Source organism: Dipodomys spectabilis, unplaced genomic scaffold (assembly GCF_019054845.1).
Source record: "Dipodomys spectabilis isolate Male_0828 unplaced genomic scaffold, ASM1905484v1 ptg000004l, whole genome shotgun sequence".
Taxonomy (NCBI): domain Eukaryota; kingdom Metazoa; phylum Chordata; class Mammalia; order Rodentia; family Heteromyidae; genus Dipodomys; species Dipodomys spectabilis.
Window position 1 is genome coordinate 9,584,365 of NW_024870681.1, and position 18,032 is coordinate 9,602,396.

At 36.8% G+C, this 18,032-nt stretch overlaps 1 protein-coding gene across 1 annotated transcript in view; it reads right to left on the minus strand.

Annotated features, from left to right (window-relative positions):
- Brip1 (BRCA1 interacting helicase 1) overlaps positions 1 to 18,032 on the minus strand; it is a 110,261-nt gene that overhangs the window by 85,127 nt on the left and 7,102 nt on the right. The window contains exons 4-5 of the mRNA XM_042694614.1: positions 17,319 to 17,446; positions 15,273 to 15,392 (exon numbers count right to left, since the gene is read on the minus strand). Of these exons, the coding sequence (XP_042550548.1) occupies positions 15,273 to 15,392; positions 17,319 to 17,446 (248 nt within the window). The remainder of the gene's footprint in view (positions 1 to 15,272; positions 15,393 to 17,318; positions 17,447 to 18,032) is intronic.

Consider the following 18,032-nt stretch of genomic DNA (forward strand, 5'->3'; position numbering starts at 1 on the left):
AAATGTAAATAAGCCAATTTGATTTCAATAACAAGTGAAGACTTGTCTTAAAATCTAATGGCATTTAGGGACTGGGCAGGTGGCTCAGTGGTAGAGTGCTTGCCTTGCATGCCTGAGGCCCTGGGTTCGATTCCTCAGCACCACATAAGCAAAAAGAAAAAAAGCCGGAAGTGGCGCTGTGGATCAAGTGGTAGAGTGATAGCCTTGAGCTGCAGAGCTGAGGGACAGCGCCTAGGCCCAGAGTTCAGGCCCTATGACCGGACCAAAAAATTTTAAAAAAAAATGTAATGGCATTTAATATTCCATCTTAACGATGGCAAAAGATTGAGAACTAGTTTCAGCAAGCTTTCATTATTTGAAAACTTTACTAGATACTTCAGATTTGTTGATTATACCACAATGCAGAAAATTATCATGGATAATTTCATGTTAGATGTGCAAAATTATCTATTCTATTTATGAATTCAAAGTAGATGCTTCAAAAAGATGGTTTTCAATAGAGTAATTATAAGAAATTAAAGGTTTTTCTTCTTTGCATTATTAAAGAATTATTTCTGAGCTGGGAAGGTGGCTCAGTGGTAGAGTGCTTGCCTTGCATGCATGAGGCCCTGGGTTCGATTCCTAAGCACTACATAAGCAGAAAAAGGCAGAAGTGGTGCTGTGGCTCAAGTGGTAGAGCACTAGACTTGAGCTGAAGAGCTGAGGGACAGCACCCAGGCCCAGAGCTCAGGCCCCATGACCAACAAAAAACAAAAAACAAACAGCCATGAAGAAGGTGGGTATATGCTCCCCCCCATTCAATCAAGAGACTAATACTTTAATATCTTTCTCTGAACCCCTTTTCACTTAGGAATCTTGAAACAATTAGATAAGTGAAATTAAATAATTTTAGACTTCTCATGAAGTACTTCTGCTAACAAAGAATCAGGGTAATCGTTCAAAAGGATATTTTCTTTTCCTTTTGCTCTTAATATTTACAGAAACTTTACTAGGAAACTAGAAAATGAACGTAGTCGTTTTCATCTAACATAACTGAAGGTCAATAGGTAGAACACTTGAGGGCTTCCAAGTTGCTGTGAACTCTGTGGTCTGTAAATGGTTACAATGGTGGCAGAATAAAATTCTCTAAGAGATGGCTTCTCCACAGCTGCAAACTATCTGGAGTTCTGTATTTCAACCAAAGGCAAGAAATTCAGCAACATAAGTGACAACTAAAATTTGAGAAAAAAAAAATAGAAGGGATGCATAAGGATTTAACAACTGTAATGTTTTGAGATGCTGAAGTCAATTGCTTAATAACACTTTTCAAATTTACAAAACTTGTTAAAAAGCCAACAGCCAAAGATTTTTAGAAAATTTTCTATTTCTTTCTAATTTTCGATTTCCTTTTTTGTAGCAATACATCTAAATTCTTTTTGAAAAGATGAAGGATTGGAAGACTTCATCTTGAAAGGCCAACTGTCAAGTTCCTGCCATAACCAGAAAGCTATAACCGGAAATCCTAACAGTAAGATGTTATCATGTCAACTAACAAAGTGTCAGAACTGTTTCCACACTTTCCCTCCCAATCCTCCAAACAGTGTGCCCAAATACTTAAAACATAAAAATGAGCATGCAAATATTTTAGGAATGCAAAATGATAAAGATACACAAATTAATTTCATTGCCAGAGAAGGAATTATTATGTTAATCTGAGCATGACAGGAGGCTTCTAAAAGTAGCTAAAAAGAATCCTAAGAGCAATTAAGTCCTAAGAGGAGGATAAAAGGATGTTTAATATGCAAAATAAGTATGGAAGAGATAGAAAGGAAAAGAAACTGATCTGAAGAAAAAATTAGGTCCAAAACTATAATTTGTATTTTTGGTAACTTTTCAGATGTGCAGATATGGTCTTTCCAACTACACTGCAAACATCTTAAACACAGAAACTCTTACATTGCTTACAACTTTAATTCATTCATTCCATACATAAATGTAACTTACACTGGTCTTAACTTGGAAATTTTGACTAAATATCTTTTAATCAACTATTATATCCATATATCACATGTTTTTTAATCTAACAGATGCTTTAAGTACTCATGTCCTATTCAAAGTGCTTTAAATGCTTTTTAAAGTACTTGAAAAAAGATTAAAAGGACAGGATAATTTATTACTTTTTGATACTACAAAGAAAAGTCATCTTATGTTAATATTTGAGCTATATTCAGTTATGAGTGACAAGTGCATATTCTGACATGTTCATTATTAATAACTACCATTTATTAAGGCTGTTCCTGTGCTAAGCACTTTACACGTACTATCTCATTTCACTCATCCATTCATTCAAGAAACAGAATCCCCAAGAAAACAATGACAAAGGTTACCCCATCTCACTGATGAAGTGCTTCTCTTTTTAATTTTCCTGCAAAGGGTAGCTTGGGGAGTTTATTAGTACTAATGTTGCTAATTAACTAAGGAATTAAGTTGGTTCCAAGTACATTATTTTCTGAATGTCATTACAAAAATAACCTAAGGGTAAGCTACAAATTTTAACCATTAAAAATTATTTTAGCTTATGAATTGATATTTAAATCAAATAATTTTTAACAAAATCCATGTTGTTCCAGAAGGGAAAAACAACAAAAACTTTCAATTAAGAGACTCTTTAGAACAAGAGCTGGCAAGCATTGTTTACAAAGGGCCAGAAAATACTTTAGCTGTTTTGGCCACAATAGCATTCATACTGCTAGGGTTATTAGCTATGTGTCACAAAGCAGAAAATAAAGCAAAAGCACAAATGATTAAAATGTAATATACAAAACCTCTATTTAGAAAGACATCTTTTTAGGTTCCTTCAGATGCCTGTAATCCCAGATACTCAGGAGGCTGAGGCACCCTGGGAAATTTATCAAGAATAAAAATTTTTAAGAAAAGAAAAAAAATTTTAAAGGTAGGTCAGTGGTAGCGTTTTTATCCAGCATGTGTGAAGTCCTAGATCCAAGCCCCAAAAAAGGACATTTTCCTTAGAAAAAAATAAGGCATAGACTAAGATATTTGCAATGTATGAAACCTACTGAGGATCAGTATCTATATCTTATAAAAAATTCTCACGCCAGGTAAGGTGGCACTGGAGGTAGGACAGGAAGATCAGGAGTTCTGAGCTATCCTGGGCTTACAGAGAAAACTGTATTAAAGAGAAAGAGAAGAGTTCCAATAAACCCAGCTTTAAAAGACAATCTTTAGGGCTGGGAAGGTGGCTCAGTGGTAGAGTACTTGCCTTGCATGCTCGAGGCCCTGGGTTCGATTCCTCAGCACCACATAAGAAAAAAGCCGGAAGTGGTGCTGTGGCTCAAGTGGTAGAGTGCTAGCCTTGAGCTGAAGAGCTGAGGGACAGTGCCCAGGCCCAGAGTTCAGGCCCCACGACCGGACCGCCCCCCCCCAAAAAAAAGACAATCTTTATTCAGGATTCTGATATACAAGGATTGAGGTTTGACACCAGCAGAAAAATCCCCAAGATTTTCATCTCCATTTTATCAGCAAAAAGCAGAAAGTGGAAGTATAAGTCAAGTGGTAGAGAACTGAGAGGGGGGAGAAAAGTAAGAATGCTAGACCCTGAGTTCAAGCCTTAGTACTAGAACAAAAAGATAAGTAAATAAAAATAAAAGACAAATCTAATGACTATCTAAGAACAGGCAAATCACAGAAGTCAAAAGTTGAAATGCCAACAAACATCTAAAAAATATATATATAATCTAATGGTCAGCTTCATCAACAATTAGAAAAATGCTAATTGAAACTATAATTTCTTTTTCACATCCATAAGGCTCTATGTTGAAAAAGATATTAAAATAATTATCATATACTGCTGATCCAAGTATAAACTGGCACTCTCGGAAACAAACTGGTGATCTAACTAAATTAAAGTCATAATGAACGGGGTGACACTGATCAAGATACATTGGGCTCATAATCCGACTTGAACTGAAACCCTTTTGTACAGCAACTTTAAATAAAGATACACATATTTGTTGACCAGCATGATATGCACGCATACATACTAGCAAAACTCTTTTACATTAAGACAGAGGCAAGAGAAATATTAATTGTCCTTTGTTTTAATAGCAAGAAAAAAATGCTATCTCTATCAATAGAAGAATTGATACATTGTGAAAGTTTTATCAATCAACAGAAATACACATACACACATACATAACAATATAAACATAAAATAACAATGTTGAACAGGTTGAGTTCAACATTAAACTCTTCCCATAAAATTCCAAATGAATTAATACTAGGAATAAAACATGAAACCTGTAAGTAGGGAATCAGGAATTATACTGTGATAAAAAGTTAAAGATTGTGGTGAACAGTATTTCTGAAAAATGCTAGAAATGCGACAAACAATAACAAAACAGAAAAACTTTCAATTTAACCATCCTCCCTTAAAGTTTCCAACCTGACAACTTATTTTTAGGCTATGAATGATTGTAGAGTTTAGGATAACCCAGAAACCATTACACAATTTTGTGTCCATTTCTAGAAAGTAAATCTATTACTATCATCACATGCTCAAAGGGAATTGGGATTGATCTGAGGAAGAGTTTTATTCCAATTTTTTTTTGTCTGCTTCTATAATGGGAATCGAATGGGCTTTCTTTATAAACAACCTGAGTAGATACACTTGGGGAAGAATAGAACAGGGGTTTGAACTCAGAACCTTGTGCTTGCTAAGCAGGCCCTCTTCTACAGATGAAATAAACAATTTCATAAAGGTCCATCCATGCTTCTAACGTCCTCTCAATTTTAATGTTGGTTAATTACCTAATGTTAACGTAAGACTAAAAAAACTTTAGACAGTTCACTAATGCGTGAAGTAATCTATATTAAAGATGAAAGTAATCTAAAAGAGTTCTTCAAGTTGCTCCAAAATCCACAATAAATCTGAGGAGAAGCTGAAATTCATAACATTAACTCTGAAAATAGCATATACTACAATCATTGGGGTATTTTTTAAAAAGTTTATTGCTAACTTTATCAACCATTTGCTGTTGTCCAAGCCATCTATCAGACACACTGAATACCTGTTGTGCAAAATCCCACATAAGCACACACTACAGTAAGATAGCAAAAGTGACATAACTATACCTTTTCAACTACTCTTTTTTTTTTTTAAATTCAAACAGTAGCCCTCCACTGCCAGTTTCATGATTAAACTGCACAAAGCAGCTGTTTATCCACTCGCAGCAACCAGCAGATGAACCTGATTCAATATTTATCACAGGCTTTCACAGATCACTGCTAACCAAGCAAACGTTTTAATTAAGTTGGAACTTGCTTCAAAGAGCTCATTCAAGATGTCAATCAGCAGGTATGGGATCAGATACAGTGTCAGGTGAGAGTGTGTAATACAAATCCACAACTTTCTTCATCCCATTGCTGTAAATTAGTCTGCTCTAAAGTTCAGACTCTGATTGTAACAGACTGCCAGTCTCCTGGAATGTGTAACTGAAGTCACTCAAATTCTATTGTGAAGGTTGTAAGCAATATGTTAAACTGCAATGGGCTCGCACATTAAGACAGATCCTTTTCACGGTTGTTTTTTGATACCATAAGTGTTTGTTACCCTACTCTCCACTTACTGTTTACTTTCTTACCTGCACTGGTGTAAATGGGAATTCCTCAACACCGTTGTCCTAGTTTCTGAAACATTTGTGTTTCAGTAGAATTAAGAAAGATTCAAAGTGGGACAATTTAATTGCTATTAGAAGAATCCTATACAATAAGAATTTCCAGTTTAACAAATATTAGCCATAAAGATGAGCAACCTGCTGTAATGCAAACATTTTCCTAGCACATTATAGCAATGTGTACACAGCAATGAGTCCTGAGAAAATCAACTTCATGACAAATATCTTGCTGGAGTTTTTTTAATGTGATGTTTTTACAGTATTGGGATTTGAACTCAGGACTTCGAGCTTGCTAGGCAGACTCACTAAGCCACACCTCTAGTGCCTTAAAAAAAAAAAAATCCAGAAATAACCTGTATAATTACAAAAAGGGGATTGGGGGAAATGAAGATTAGGATGACATTGGGCTTGATAGCCCACAAACAACTGAGCTACATAGCAATGCTCCATCTCAAAAAAAAAAAAAAACAAGGAAAATGAAAGAGAAAAATAGGAGGGAAAGAAAGAAAACTGTTCTTTATAGAAGAATAAGTACAGATGAAAGAACAAATTAAAAAAAAAATCCATAGCTGGGTGCCAGTGGCTTACACCTGTAATCCTAGCGACTCAGGAGGCTGAGATCTGAGGATTGTGGTCAGAAGCCAGCCAGGGCAGGAAAGTCTGTTAGACTCTGACCTCCAGTTAACCACTAAAAATGCTAGAAGTGAGAGTGCTAGCCTTGAGCACAAAAGCTCAAGAACAGTGCCTAGAGCCTGAGTTCAAGCCCTAGGACTGGCTCACACATACAAAAAAACTTATTGAAAAATATTACTACTTTAGGAAACTCATTCAAGAAATTCTCAATCACTCTACTATCCTGCCCTTCTGCACGTAAGACAACATCCCTCTAGCCTCTGGCCTCACACACTAAGATTAAAGGAGAACAGTTTCCAAACTTTTTCTCTAAGGGACAAAAAATAAATACTTTAGGTTTTTCGGCTTCTATTATATGAACTAAATTCTACTGCAATGTCTTATATGTTTCGTTTTATTTAAGACGAGTCTTACTATGTAGCCAAGGCTGGCCTTGAACTTGCAATTCTCCTGCCTCAGCTTGGATTACAACTGGTTCTCAATTCTACTGAAGAAAAAAAATATGTCACAGACAATATTTAAATTAATGTGAAACTCTCTTCCTAGGGGGAAAAAATCCCTCTAGTTATAAAACTAGGCAACAGGGCCCATGGGTCATAGTTTGACAAGTACTGAAATAGAAAAGATTTTTTTTTAAAAAAAGGTATCTGTCAAGCCACTGTGGCACATGCCTGTAATCCCAGCCAGACATGAGGCAAAAGTAAAAAGATCATGCACCAGCCTGAAGAAAAGCCTAAGACTGTATCTGAAAACTATCTGTCTCCAACATACCGCTTATCACAGCACAGGAGTACACCAGCTGAGGTCAGTCTAAACTGCTGACCCCCTCAAATATTAAGCTAAATAAATGGCTGGTTTGTTTCAATGCAATGTATAAGTGTATATGTGCATATTTGCATCTATTTAAGAATAGGGAGCAAGCAAAATTTGAGTTGATACTGGGGAAAAAACTGAATTAAGAATTAATGTCAATTTTAATAATTTCTTGTATATTTAAAGCCAGGAGCTGGTGGCTCATGCCTGTAATCCTAGCTACTCAGGAGGCTGAAATCTGAGGACCAAGGTTCAAAGCCAGCCTGGGCAAGAAAAGTCTATGAGAACCTTATCTCCAATAAACCACTAGAAAACTGGAAGTGGCGCTATGGCTCAAGTGGTAGAGTGCTTTCCTTGAGCTGAAGAGCTCAGGGATAGCTCCCAGGTCATGAGTTCAAAACCTAGGACTGGCAAAAACAAAAACAAAAAACAAAAAAACAGAAGTAGAGCTTTGGCTTAAAGTGGTAGAGCACTAGCCTTGAGTAAAAGAGCTTGAGGACAGCGCCCAGGCCCTAAGTTCAAAGACCCAGGACTGACCAAAAAAAAAAAAAAAAAAAAAGTAAGTAACAGAATAAACAAGTAAAATAACTGAAATTCATCAGCTTAGGTTAAGTGAGAACTACTTAACGTCATTAACAGGGGAAGGCTAGGTACTGTTCGCTCACAACTATAATGTCAGCTACTCAGGAGGCTGAGATCTAAGGAACAGGGTTTGAAGCCAGCCCAGGCAGGGACATCCATGAGAAGCTTATCTCCAAATAACCAGCAAAAAGCTGGAAGCAGAGCTGTGGTATAAATGAAAGAGCCCTAGCCTTGAACAAAAACGGTGAGAGACAGGACCTAGGCCCTGAGTTTAAGCCCAGGACTCCCCCCACACACACACACATACACGAAATGTATAGGATTTTTTGTTTGTTTGTTTTAAGCTATGTAGGCTTCTTTGGCTCTTGGTATATTCATATACATTTTGAAAAAATAAAAATTTAGAGGAAAACAAGTCTAGGAACCAATCCAAGTGTATATACCAACTCAGAATATAATGGCAAAACTTCAAAACAGGAAAAAGTTTTCTTTCAGTGGCTCTTGGATAACTGACCATCTTTTTAGACAAACACACAGCGAGAGCCTGATCTCATATGTAGGACATTATGAAAAATCAATCCCGTAAATAAAATAGCTACATGTAAAAACAAACTACAAGACTTATGAAAATCTGTTGTAAATTTGTAGATAAGTATAGAGTAAGAATCTCTTGAGTCTGTGTTGTTTACTTCTGGAAAGCAAAAAGATAGATGAGAATTTTATAAGGGAGAACACTACAATTTTAACTCTGTCCTGGCTTTTACTCTTAAAGGTTTTACAAAGACTAGCTATTATTTGTAATTTCTTTAAGAATTGAGTATAAGCCCGTTATGGTACACACCTGTAATTCCAGCACTCAGGAGGCTGAGGCAGGAGGATTGAAAGTTCTATGTCAGTTTGGGCTAGATAACAAAACCCTGTCTCAAAAAAATAACAAATGTTAATTAATAAATTAAGTTTAACGTTTCCTTGCACTCCTTAGTAGATAAGTACATAAAATGTTTAAGGCAACTTAATCTCTCCCCAGTCCACAGATTCACTGCTTTTTTTTTTGGTCACTCATGGGGCTTACACTCAGGACCTGGGTGCTGTCCCTGAGCTCTTCTTTTGCTAAGGCTAGCACTCTACCTCTGAGCCACAGTGTCACTTCCAGTTTTCTGGTGGTTAATTGAAGATGAGTGTCGCACGGACTTTTCTGCCAGGGCAGGCTTTGAACCCTGATCCTCAGATCTCAGCCTCCTGAGCAGCTAGAATTACAGACATGAGCACTGATTTTTAACTAGTACTTGAACGCAGGGCTTCACATTTGCTAGACAAGCACTCTACCACTTGAGCTATATCCCCAATCCTTAACAGATGTTTTTCACATAGGATTTTGCCATGTAGTAATCCTCAGACCTGCTGGCTTTAAATTGGCAATCCTCCTGCCTCAGCACCCAAAATGCAAGGATTACAGGTAAACAGCACACACAGCTACTAAAGATATCTTAATATACTGAATAATAAAAACCTATTTCGCTCATATATTAAGTTTTTTTTAAGTCACCAGCTAACAACAAAAACAAAAATTCCCCAACTCTTTTTCTTTCATTTGTCCCCACTTACAATGAATGAATCTATATTAAATTTTAGAATGAGGTTCAAATCATAGTTTCACTGTTTGCCTGCAACATAACCATGATCAAATCATCTACTACCATTTGCCTTTAATTTTCTTCCCTATGAGAGTACTATCTACCCTATTTTCTCCATAGTGCTGATGTGAACATCAAATGAAAGAACATATAAATTATTTAGCACAGTACAGACTCCCAAAATTATCATATCATAATAGCTCTTTAAGAAATATACAAGTAAGCTGGGCGCTAGTGGCTCATGCCTGTAATCCTAGCTACTCAGGAGGCTGAGATCTAAGGATCACGGTTCAAAGCCAGCCCGGGCAGGAAAGTCTGTGAGACTCATATCCCTAATAAACCATTAGAAAACTGGAAGTGGCACTGTAGCTCAAGTGGTAGAGCACTCGCCTTGAGCTGAAGAGCTGATGGATAGTGCCCAAGCTCAGAGTTCAAGCCCCGTGACCAACAAAAAGAAAAAGAAATAAGAAATATACAAATGTATTTAAGTAATTGGCATGTGTTAAGAATGCTACTCTTTCATGAATGAAGGGAAGGTAAGAAAATGAAGTTACTATATTCAATGTACATGATGTAAAAATAGAACTATGCAACTTGAGGGTCAGGATGGAAGAAGAAAAAATAAGGGAGAATGAGGGAAGTGGTGACATTAGTCAAGATGCATTCTACTCACAACCTGACATACAGAATTGTAACCTCTATGTACAACTATTTAATAATCAATTAAAACAAAATGAATGTTGCTTCCATGAATAAGCTACATTTCAACTAGTTATAAAATTTAACAGTTTCGTCCTATGATGGCTACAAAGTAAAAGTTGTTTCCAATCTTTTGTTTAATCTCTAAAATTATTAATTAATCCCTGAAATTATTGTGCAGTCTTTTATTTTTATATGCTAATACATTAAAAAGTACAACAAAAAAGTACTTCAAAAATGTGTGTATGTTAACAGTCATATTTCCTTAAATACACAGGTCTGAATAAAAGTTACGAGCTACAAGTGGTGATGAATCCTGGATTTCCTTGACTTCAGCCACTTTTCATCCATTTAGCTAACAAATATGTACGTGTCTACACAGTGGAGATCTTGTACTAGATGCTAGCTATGAAACTTAAACCAGAGAGAGACATTAGACTTGTCCATCTGAATATCTTGGCAATTTGGCAAACCAAAGAAAACAGTTCAAGCTACATAGAAACAAACTTTGGTAAGCACTGAAAAATAAAGGACAGAAAAGCCAGGTGCCAATGGCTCGTTCCTGTAATCCTAACTATTCAGGAGGCTGAGAACTGAGGACAGTGTTCAAAGGTAGTTAGGCAGGAAAGTCTGTATGACTCTATCTCTGCTTTACCACCAAAAAGTCAAAAGTACAGCTGTGGCTCAAGTGCTAGAGTACAAGCAAAAAAGCTTAAGGTCAGCATCCAAACTCTGAGTTCAAGCCAGGACCAGCCCAAAATAAGCACACAAATAAATAAATGACAGTGTGTTAGGAAACTAAATGATACTACATACAGTATGATCTGTGACAGTATAAAACAAACCATCTTTCATGCAAAGACCATCAGGAAGAGTTCACTCAAAGGCAGAATGTAAGGCAGTTGAGAGAACCTATCATATAGCACACTGCTGCTTTAATGTGTACTCTTGTCAGCTTTGTTACATGAACAAATTATATACTGTGTCATTTTTCTCTTGAATAACTAAGGAAAATAATACCCTTAATTCCTCAGGATTGTAACAGAGGCCAAGTGCGGCCCTTGTTATATGTTAATCCCAGACACTCTGTTTGGTAGAGAGGGGAGGCTCAACGTCTGAGGCCAGTCTAACCAAAAAGTTCGCAAGACCTCATCTCAGAACAAAACAATAAGCTGAGTGTTGTGGCATGTACCTGTTATGCTAGCTATAGCAACAAGCATTAACAGGAAGATCACTTTACAGGCAATGCTGAACAGAAACATAAAATAACAAACATTTGACTCTCTTTTTTAAAACAATCAATAACCAAAAGAAGGGCTATAGTGGTAGAGCACTTGGTCTAACCACCCTGAGACCTTGAATTCAAACCCTAGTACCACATACACACAAAAAAAATTTTAGTAAAGACTTGGTCAAACTCTTGTTTTCTTATGAAAACTGTCAAAAACAAGGAATATTAAAATAACTTGACAAAGTGCATTAACTCACATAGGCCATAATTTCCCAGGTGAATTAACATCTCTAAATTACTTAGAGGAGTTCCTGCATACATAAACATCTCCACCTATATGCAGTTATGCTAACTAGCTACTTTATTATTAGGACACACAAATTGTATAAGGGGAGATTCTACAAATGTAAAACAAGGTGCCCTTATCCACTCTATCATTCACCCTCATCCCAGTCCTTCTCCTTACAATTTCCACAGGTTTGTTCTAATGTCATATGTACAAGTGAACTGTGATCTTCATTTACCCTCTTTATTAGCTTGCCCCACTCACACCTGAGCCTATTTTACCTTCCTGTCACTCTTTTTTTTCTTTCTTGCTTATGTGGTGCTGAGGAATCGAACCCAGAGCCTCAGAGGCATGCAAGGCAAGCGCTCTACCACTGAGCCATCTTCCCAGCCCCTGTCACTCTTTTTGTTAAAGTGCATATTACTTACAGCAAAGGGTGATATTTCACACATGCAAATATTATATTTTGCTCAGAATAACCCTTTCCGTTTCCTTCTTCATATCTAACTAGTTACTTCAAATTTAAAAGCGAATTGAAAACGTGAGAAAATTAACATCAAATACTTTTTAGAGGATACTGGTCAGTTTTTTTTTTTCCCCTGAGATCCTACAGGACATTCTGAAATATAAAAAGAGAAAATAAAGAGTGAGGGAAGGATAAAAGAAGGAAAGGAGGAAGGACATACAAGGGACGAGAGGAAAGAATTGGGGTAGTCCAAGGTCTCCCCAAGACCAACACTTTATCAGAAAGTCAACAGCGCACTCTGCTGGACCCAAGTCTCTCCTACACACAAGGTAAAAATAATTAAAATAGGCTACAACTATTTTTATTAATATATATATAACTTTAGGATTCTTGATGAGTAAATTAAAAGCCTCTTAGATTAAAAGAACACACACTCATCCAGGCATGTGCACACAAATCCTAGAGAAAATGATTATGAATGGTAGAACAAAATTTTATCACATTATTAACATCCTAATCTCAAAAAACAAAATGTATTAACATTACTTTACCCATATGCAAACTGAGTCCTCACTAGATTCCATATGAGTACTGAAAAGTTATTCATATAAGCGAGGGTGTTGATACTGCTTTCTTTTTTTTTGCTTTTCTATTTTTCTAGGGCCTCATATATGTAGACAGGTGTACTACACTGAGCTACCTACACAGCACTACACTATTTTCTGATGCGAAGAGTGGACAAAGCTAGACATAACAATTTACAGAGTGGAAATTAAATTATTTTAATAAAAACTAAGAAAAAGAGCTGGGCACCGGTGGCTCACACCTCTAATCCTAGCTACTCAGGAGGCTGCAATCTGAGGATCATGGTTCAAAGCCAGGTTGGGCAGGAAAGTCCATGAGACTCTTATCCCCTATTAACAATCAGAAAACCAGAAGCAGAGCTGTGGCTCAAAGTGGTAGAGCGCTAGCCTTGAGCAAAAAGAACTCAGAGACAATGCTTAAGCCATGAGTTCAAGCTCCACAACCAACCAAAAAACCCAAAAAAAACAAAAACCTAAAGCAGTTAATATCAAATTCAAGGAAATCACTAAGCTGATTTATGGAGAAAATTTTGCTCAAAATAACAGAACTAAATATTTGAAAAGTATGAAGATTATAACATTTACATCTTAGTAGAAACTAAGCCATTAATTTATGAATCCAAATAACTATTTTTCTGAAGGCTCAGGGATATTCCATCCATGCTTGCCTAGCATGTATAAAGCCCTGAATTTGATTCTTAGTGCCACAAAAAAAAAAAAAAAAACTCTAAATAGTCTAGATTTAAAAAGATTAGGGGCTGGGAAGGTGGCTCAGTGGTTGAGCGCTTGCCTTGCATGCCAGAGGCCCTGGGTTCGATTCCTCAGCACCACATAAGCAAAAAGAAAAAAGCAAGTGGTTCTGTGGCTCAAGGGGTACAGCGCTAGCCTTGAGCTGAAGAGCTGAGGGACAGTGCCCAGGCCCAGAATTCAGGCCCCACGACCGGACCCAAAAAAAAAAAAAAAAAAAAAAGATTAATGAAAGATGTATGATCTTTCAACTAAAGTTCAAAAATATGAACTGACTTTTTCAACTACTTTATCTAAAAGATTTGATGATAAAATAAACTAACTCTATATTCCCATTCTTTTATGTCCATGGTAATGATTAACTCTAATTCTAAAAAAAATAGATGTATCATTTAATACTAAATATCTATGAAATATTCACTAAGTTTACTAATAATTTATTAGAACACAAAAAGTACAAATATTCACATTCACTAAGACATTATCATTTTTAATTTCTCATGTTGCTTCAAACTACATATTCTTTTTTGTTACAAAAATTTTTTAATATATATTACCTAAGAATTTATGGGAGTGTCTTGCCTAACTATTCAGAAAATATACAGAATTATATATTAATATTTTCATTATAAATTTTAAAAAGAGCACATATTAGAATCCATGTGTTCTTTGCATTGCAAAAGTGCTTTGATGCATCTTAAATTTACTTTATGCATGTTCAATTAATATGACAAATATCACATAGGTCTTATTACAAGTAGAAGCTCTTTGTCACACTAATGTTACCATTAGAGTACCAGATTTAATTGGGAGATTCAACTTGTTGAGTAAGCCTGTAGACTTATGGGAAACTGTCAGAAACTAAGACCTTTAACATTATGGGTAATAAATCATTCACTTATGGAAAATTACTCTGTTTCTACAGCAACAGTTATACCAGCAAAAACCAAGGGAGGAAACACGATTGGAGGGAGAAAGGGTGAGCAAATTCCATGTATATTATGTAAAAATTGAACTATGTAACTTGAGGTAAGGGATGAGAGGGGGAAAATGGGAGAGAACAATGGAAGGAGTGAAAACAATCAAGATGCTATAACCTGACTTAATCATAAGTACTACTTATTAATAAAATCATAAGTACTACTTATTAATAAAAATAAAAATTGTTAAAAAATCTCCTCTACACATATACCAACACATGCATATACATATATGAAAGAAACATTATTTCTGGTTTAAAAATAAGTCATAAACCCATAAACAGCTATAGAAATGGTTATAGTTTGCCAATGAGAACAAAACATTAATGATCAACGTCAGTCAATATATTATCCAAGCAATTGAAGCACTTTACAGATCACCCAACAAAAACTTCCAAGCTCTGGAACTCATTAAAAAACTCGCTAAAAACTATTCCCAGGCTGGGAAGGTGACTCAGTGTTAGAGTGCTTGCCTTGCATGCATGAGGCCCTGGGTTCAATTCCTCAGCATCACATAAGCAGAAAAAGCCAGAAGTGGCACTGTGGCTCAAGTGGTAGAGCGCTAGCCTTGAGTTGAAGAGCTCAGGGAAGAGTTCAGGCCCCACGACCACCACCTACAACAACAAAAAACAACTATTCCCATAAAGATACTATAGAACTTTGTAAGGGTATTGAAATTCGAAACCATTAGAATATAAAACAGAAAAGAAAAAATAGATGAAACCTTTCTGATCACTCTGTAGTGCACTGCCTGCATTTTCTAAATGAAGAGCCAAGGCACTGAGGGACAGGGTTTACCCACTCACAGTTCACTAAATACACATAACACTACTTAGGACTTCAGGGTTGTTTTTCATTAGTCTTTAAATTACGCAATTCTCTTTTTTCAAAAATGGATTTAGAAAATTCAGCATTACCCCTTATTCAATAAGGACATAAACATACATTCTGTGGAGAAAAGGAGTTTATCTTTTGTAATGGAGAGTTGAGTTTTACAGTCTTTCCTGAAGCAATTTCTGCATCCAAATGGGGCACTTCCTTTTCAAAACACTGACGTTTCCTCATCTGTAGGAAAGGAAGATGAAATTTAATGCAAACTCAAAATCTCACAGGCTAGTTATTTTCAAAGATCAAAATAAGTATTTTTTTTTTACACATCTCCCACTTGAAAAGACTGTGTGTATGTGCATGTACAGGTACATGTACATGTACACTCACAGCCTCATACTCTACTTGGCTTTTTTGCTCAAGGCTGGCGCTCTACCACTTGAACCATACCTCAACTTCCAGCTTTTTGCTAGTTAATTGGAGATAGAATCTCATTGACTTTTCTGCTGGTTTTAAAGTTCAATCTTTGGATCTCAGCCTCCTGAGTAGCTAAGAATTACAGGTGTGAGCATTAGCACTTGGCTCTGAAAAGACTTATTTTTTATGCTACTACTAGAGCTTGAACTTAGAACTTTGAGCTTGACTTTTTTGCTCAAGTCTGGTGTTCTGCCATTTGAACTTCCTCTGACAGACTATTTCTAAATGGCAATAATCAAATAGTTGTTTTGTTTTTGTTTTTTCTCAGTCGTGGGGCTTGAACTCTGGGCCTGGGCACTGTCCCTCAGCTCTTCAGCTCAAGGCGAGCACTCTACCACTTGAGCTACAGCGCCACTTCTGGTTTTCTGGTGGTTTATTGGAGATAGGAGTCTCACGGTCTCTCCTGCCCGGGCTGGCATTGAACCACGATCCTCAGATCTCAGCCTCCTGAGTAGCTAGGATTACAGGCGTGAGCCACCAGCGCCGGGCATAGTTGTTTTTCTTTAAACATATGGGTGCTGGTTGCTCGTGCCTGTAATCCTAGCTACTCGGGAAGATGACATCTGAAGATAACAGTTTGAAGCCAGCCAAACAGGAAAGTTCATGATCCCTTTTTTTTTTGGGTCCGGTCGTGGGGCCTGAACTCTGGGCCTGGACGCTGTCCCTCAGCTCTTCAGCTCAAGGCTAGCGCTCTACCACTTGAGCCACAGCGCCACTTCCGGCTTTTTTCTTTTTGCTTATGTGGTGCTGAGGAATTGAACCCAGGGCCTCTGGCATGCAAGGCATGCGCTCTACCACTGAGCCACCTTCCCAGCCCCAAATTCATGATCCTATGTCCAATTAACCAGCCAAAAAGTCAGAAGTGGAGTTGTGGCTCAAGTGGTAGAGTGCTAGTTAGCCTTAAGCAAAAAAGCTCAGGAGCAGTTCAAGCCCCAGTACCATCATCAAATAAACCCTCAAAAAAAAAAAAAAACCCACGGGCTGAAAGTATGGCTCAAGTGGTACAGCAGCTGCCTAGCAAGTACAAGACACTGAATACAAACCCCAGTGCTACTTAAAAACAAATGATCCCCAAAACAGGCACTTCACAACAGCATTTAAATGAAACATATACGGTAACTGGGGGAAAAAAAAAAAGAATTTTAAAAGCACAAAGTTGCTATAACCAAGATAAGCCTCAAGTAAGTATTTTTCTGTCATATCAACATGCAGTTTGGGCCATACTGACATGCTACCATGAATAACTTGCTGTAATAACAAGTTCCTATGCAACAAGTAACTGAATAAAATGAAACTATAGCCGGATATTAGTAACTCATGCCTGTAATCCTCGCAACTCAAGGGGCTAAGATATGAGGATTGTGGTTCTAAGTCAGCCTACTAAGTAAGTCCATGAGATTTATGTACAAACCAGCAAAAAGCCAGAAGTGAAGCTATAACTCAAGTAGTAGAGCACCAGTCTTGAGTGAAAAAGCTAAGGGATGGCACCCAGGCCCTAAGTTCAAGCCTCAGATCAGGCAAGCGAGTGCCCATGTGTGCGCATGCACATGCACGCACACACACAGTTACAATAAATTACCATATGTAGCTAGAACAAAGCTTTACAAATCACAAGTGCACAAAGGAGTTGTTATTTCATTACTCAGCTTCAATTAAATGGATTATGTCACTGTCTAAATTCTTTACCTGCTGTGCTGTTTCTAAGGGTCGAATTCTTTTCTTCTCTACTTGAAAATCATCATTTTCATCTCTGTATTCAGATGCCTGTTTCTTGGCAAATAACTTTGCAGCCAGAGTGTTTTTCCCAGGAGAGTCTTATATAAAAAGTAAACAAAAATTAGTATAAAGCAGTCATGCAATTTTTAGAAAAAAACAAAAAGCCAAGATGTAGGGCATTTCTAAAAGTTCCACGTAATAGTTAAAAATATGAAATGTTAAACATGTTTAAAATAATTTCTACATCAAAGGTAAAATGAATATTGAGAGCCATACTTTTGATAGGAAACACACAATTTCTTTTTTAAAAAAAATAGATTCATGTTTTTTTTTTTTTTTTAAGGACTGCTCCCAATGACATAATTTAAGACAAATAACTATGGCTGGGGAAATACAACACCTCCCTAGAAAGCATGAAGTCCCCAGTAACACAAATAAGCAATCAAGTAAATAAATAAATAAATAAATGCCATAAAAGTCTATCAAGAATCAAGAAATGTCTTTGTTGTTGTTGTTGTTAGTCATGGGGTTTGAACTCTGGGCCTAGGTGCTGTCCCTCAATTCTTCTGTTCAAGGTGAGTGCTCTACCGCTTAAGCCACAGCATTACTTACGGTTTTCTAGTGGTTTATTGGAAATAAGAATCTCACAGACTTTCCTGCCCGGGCTGGCTTTGAACTGCAATC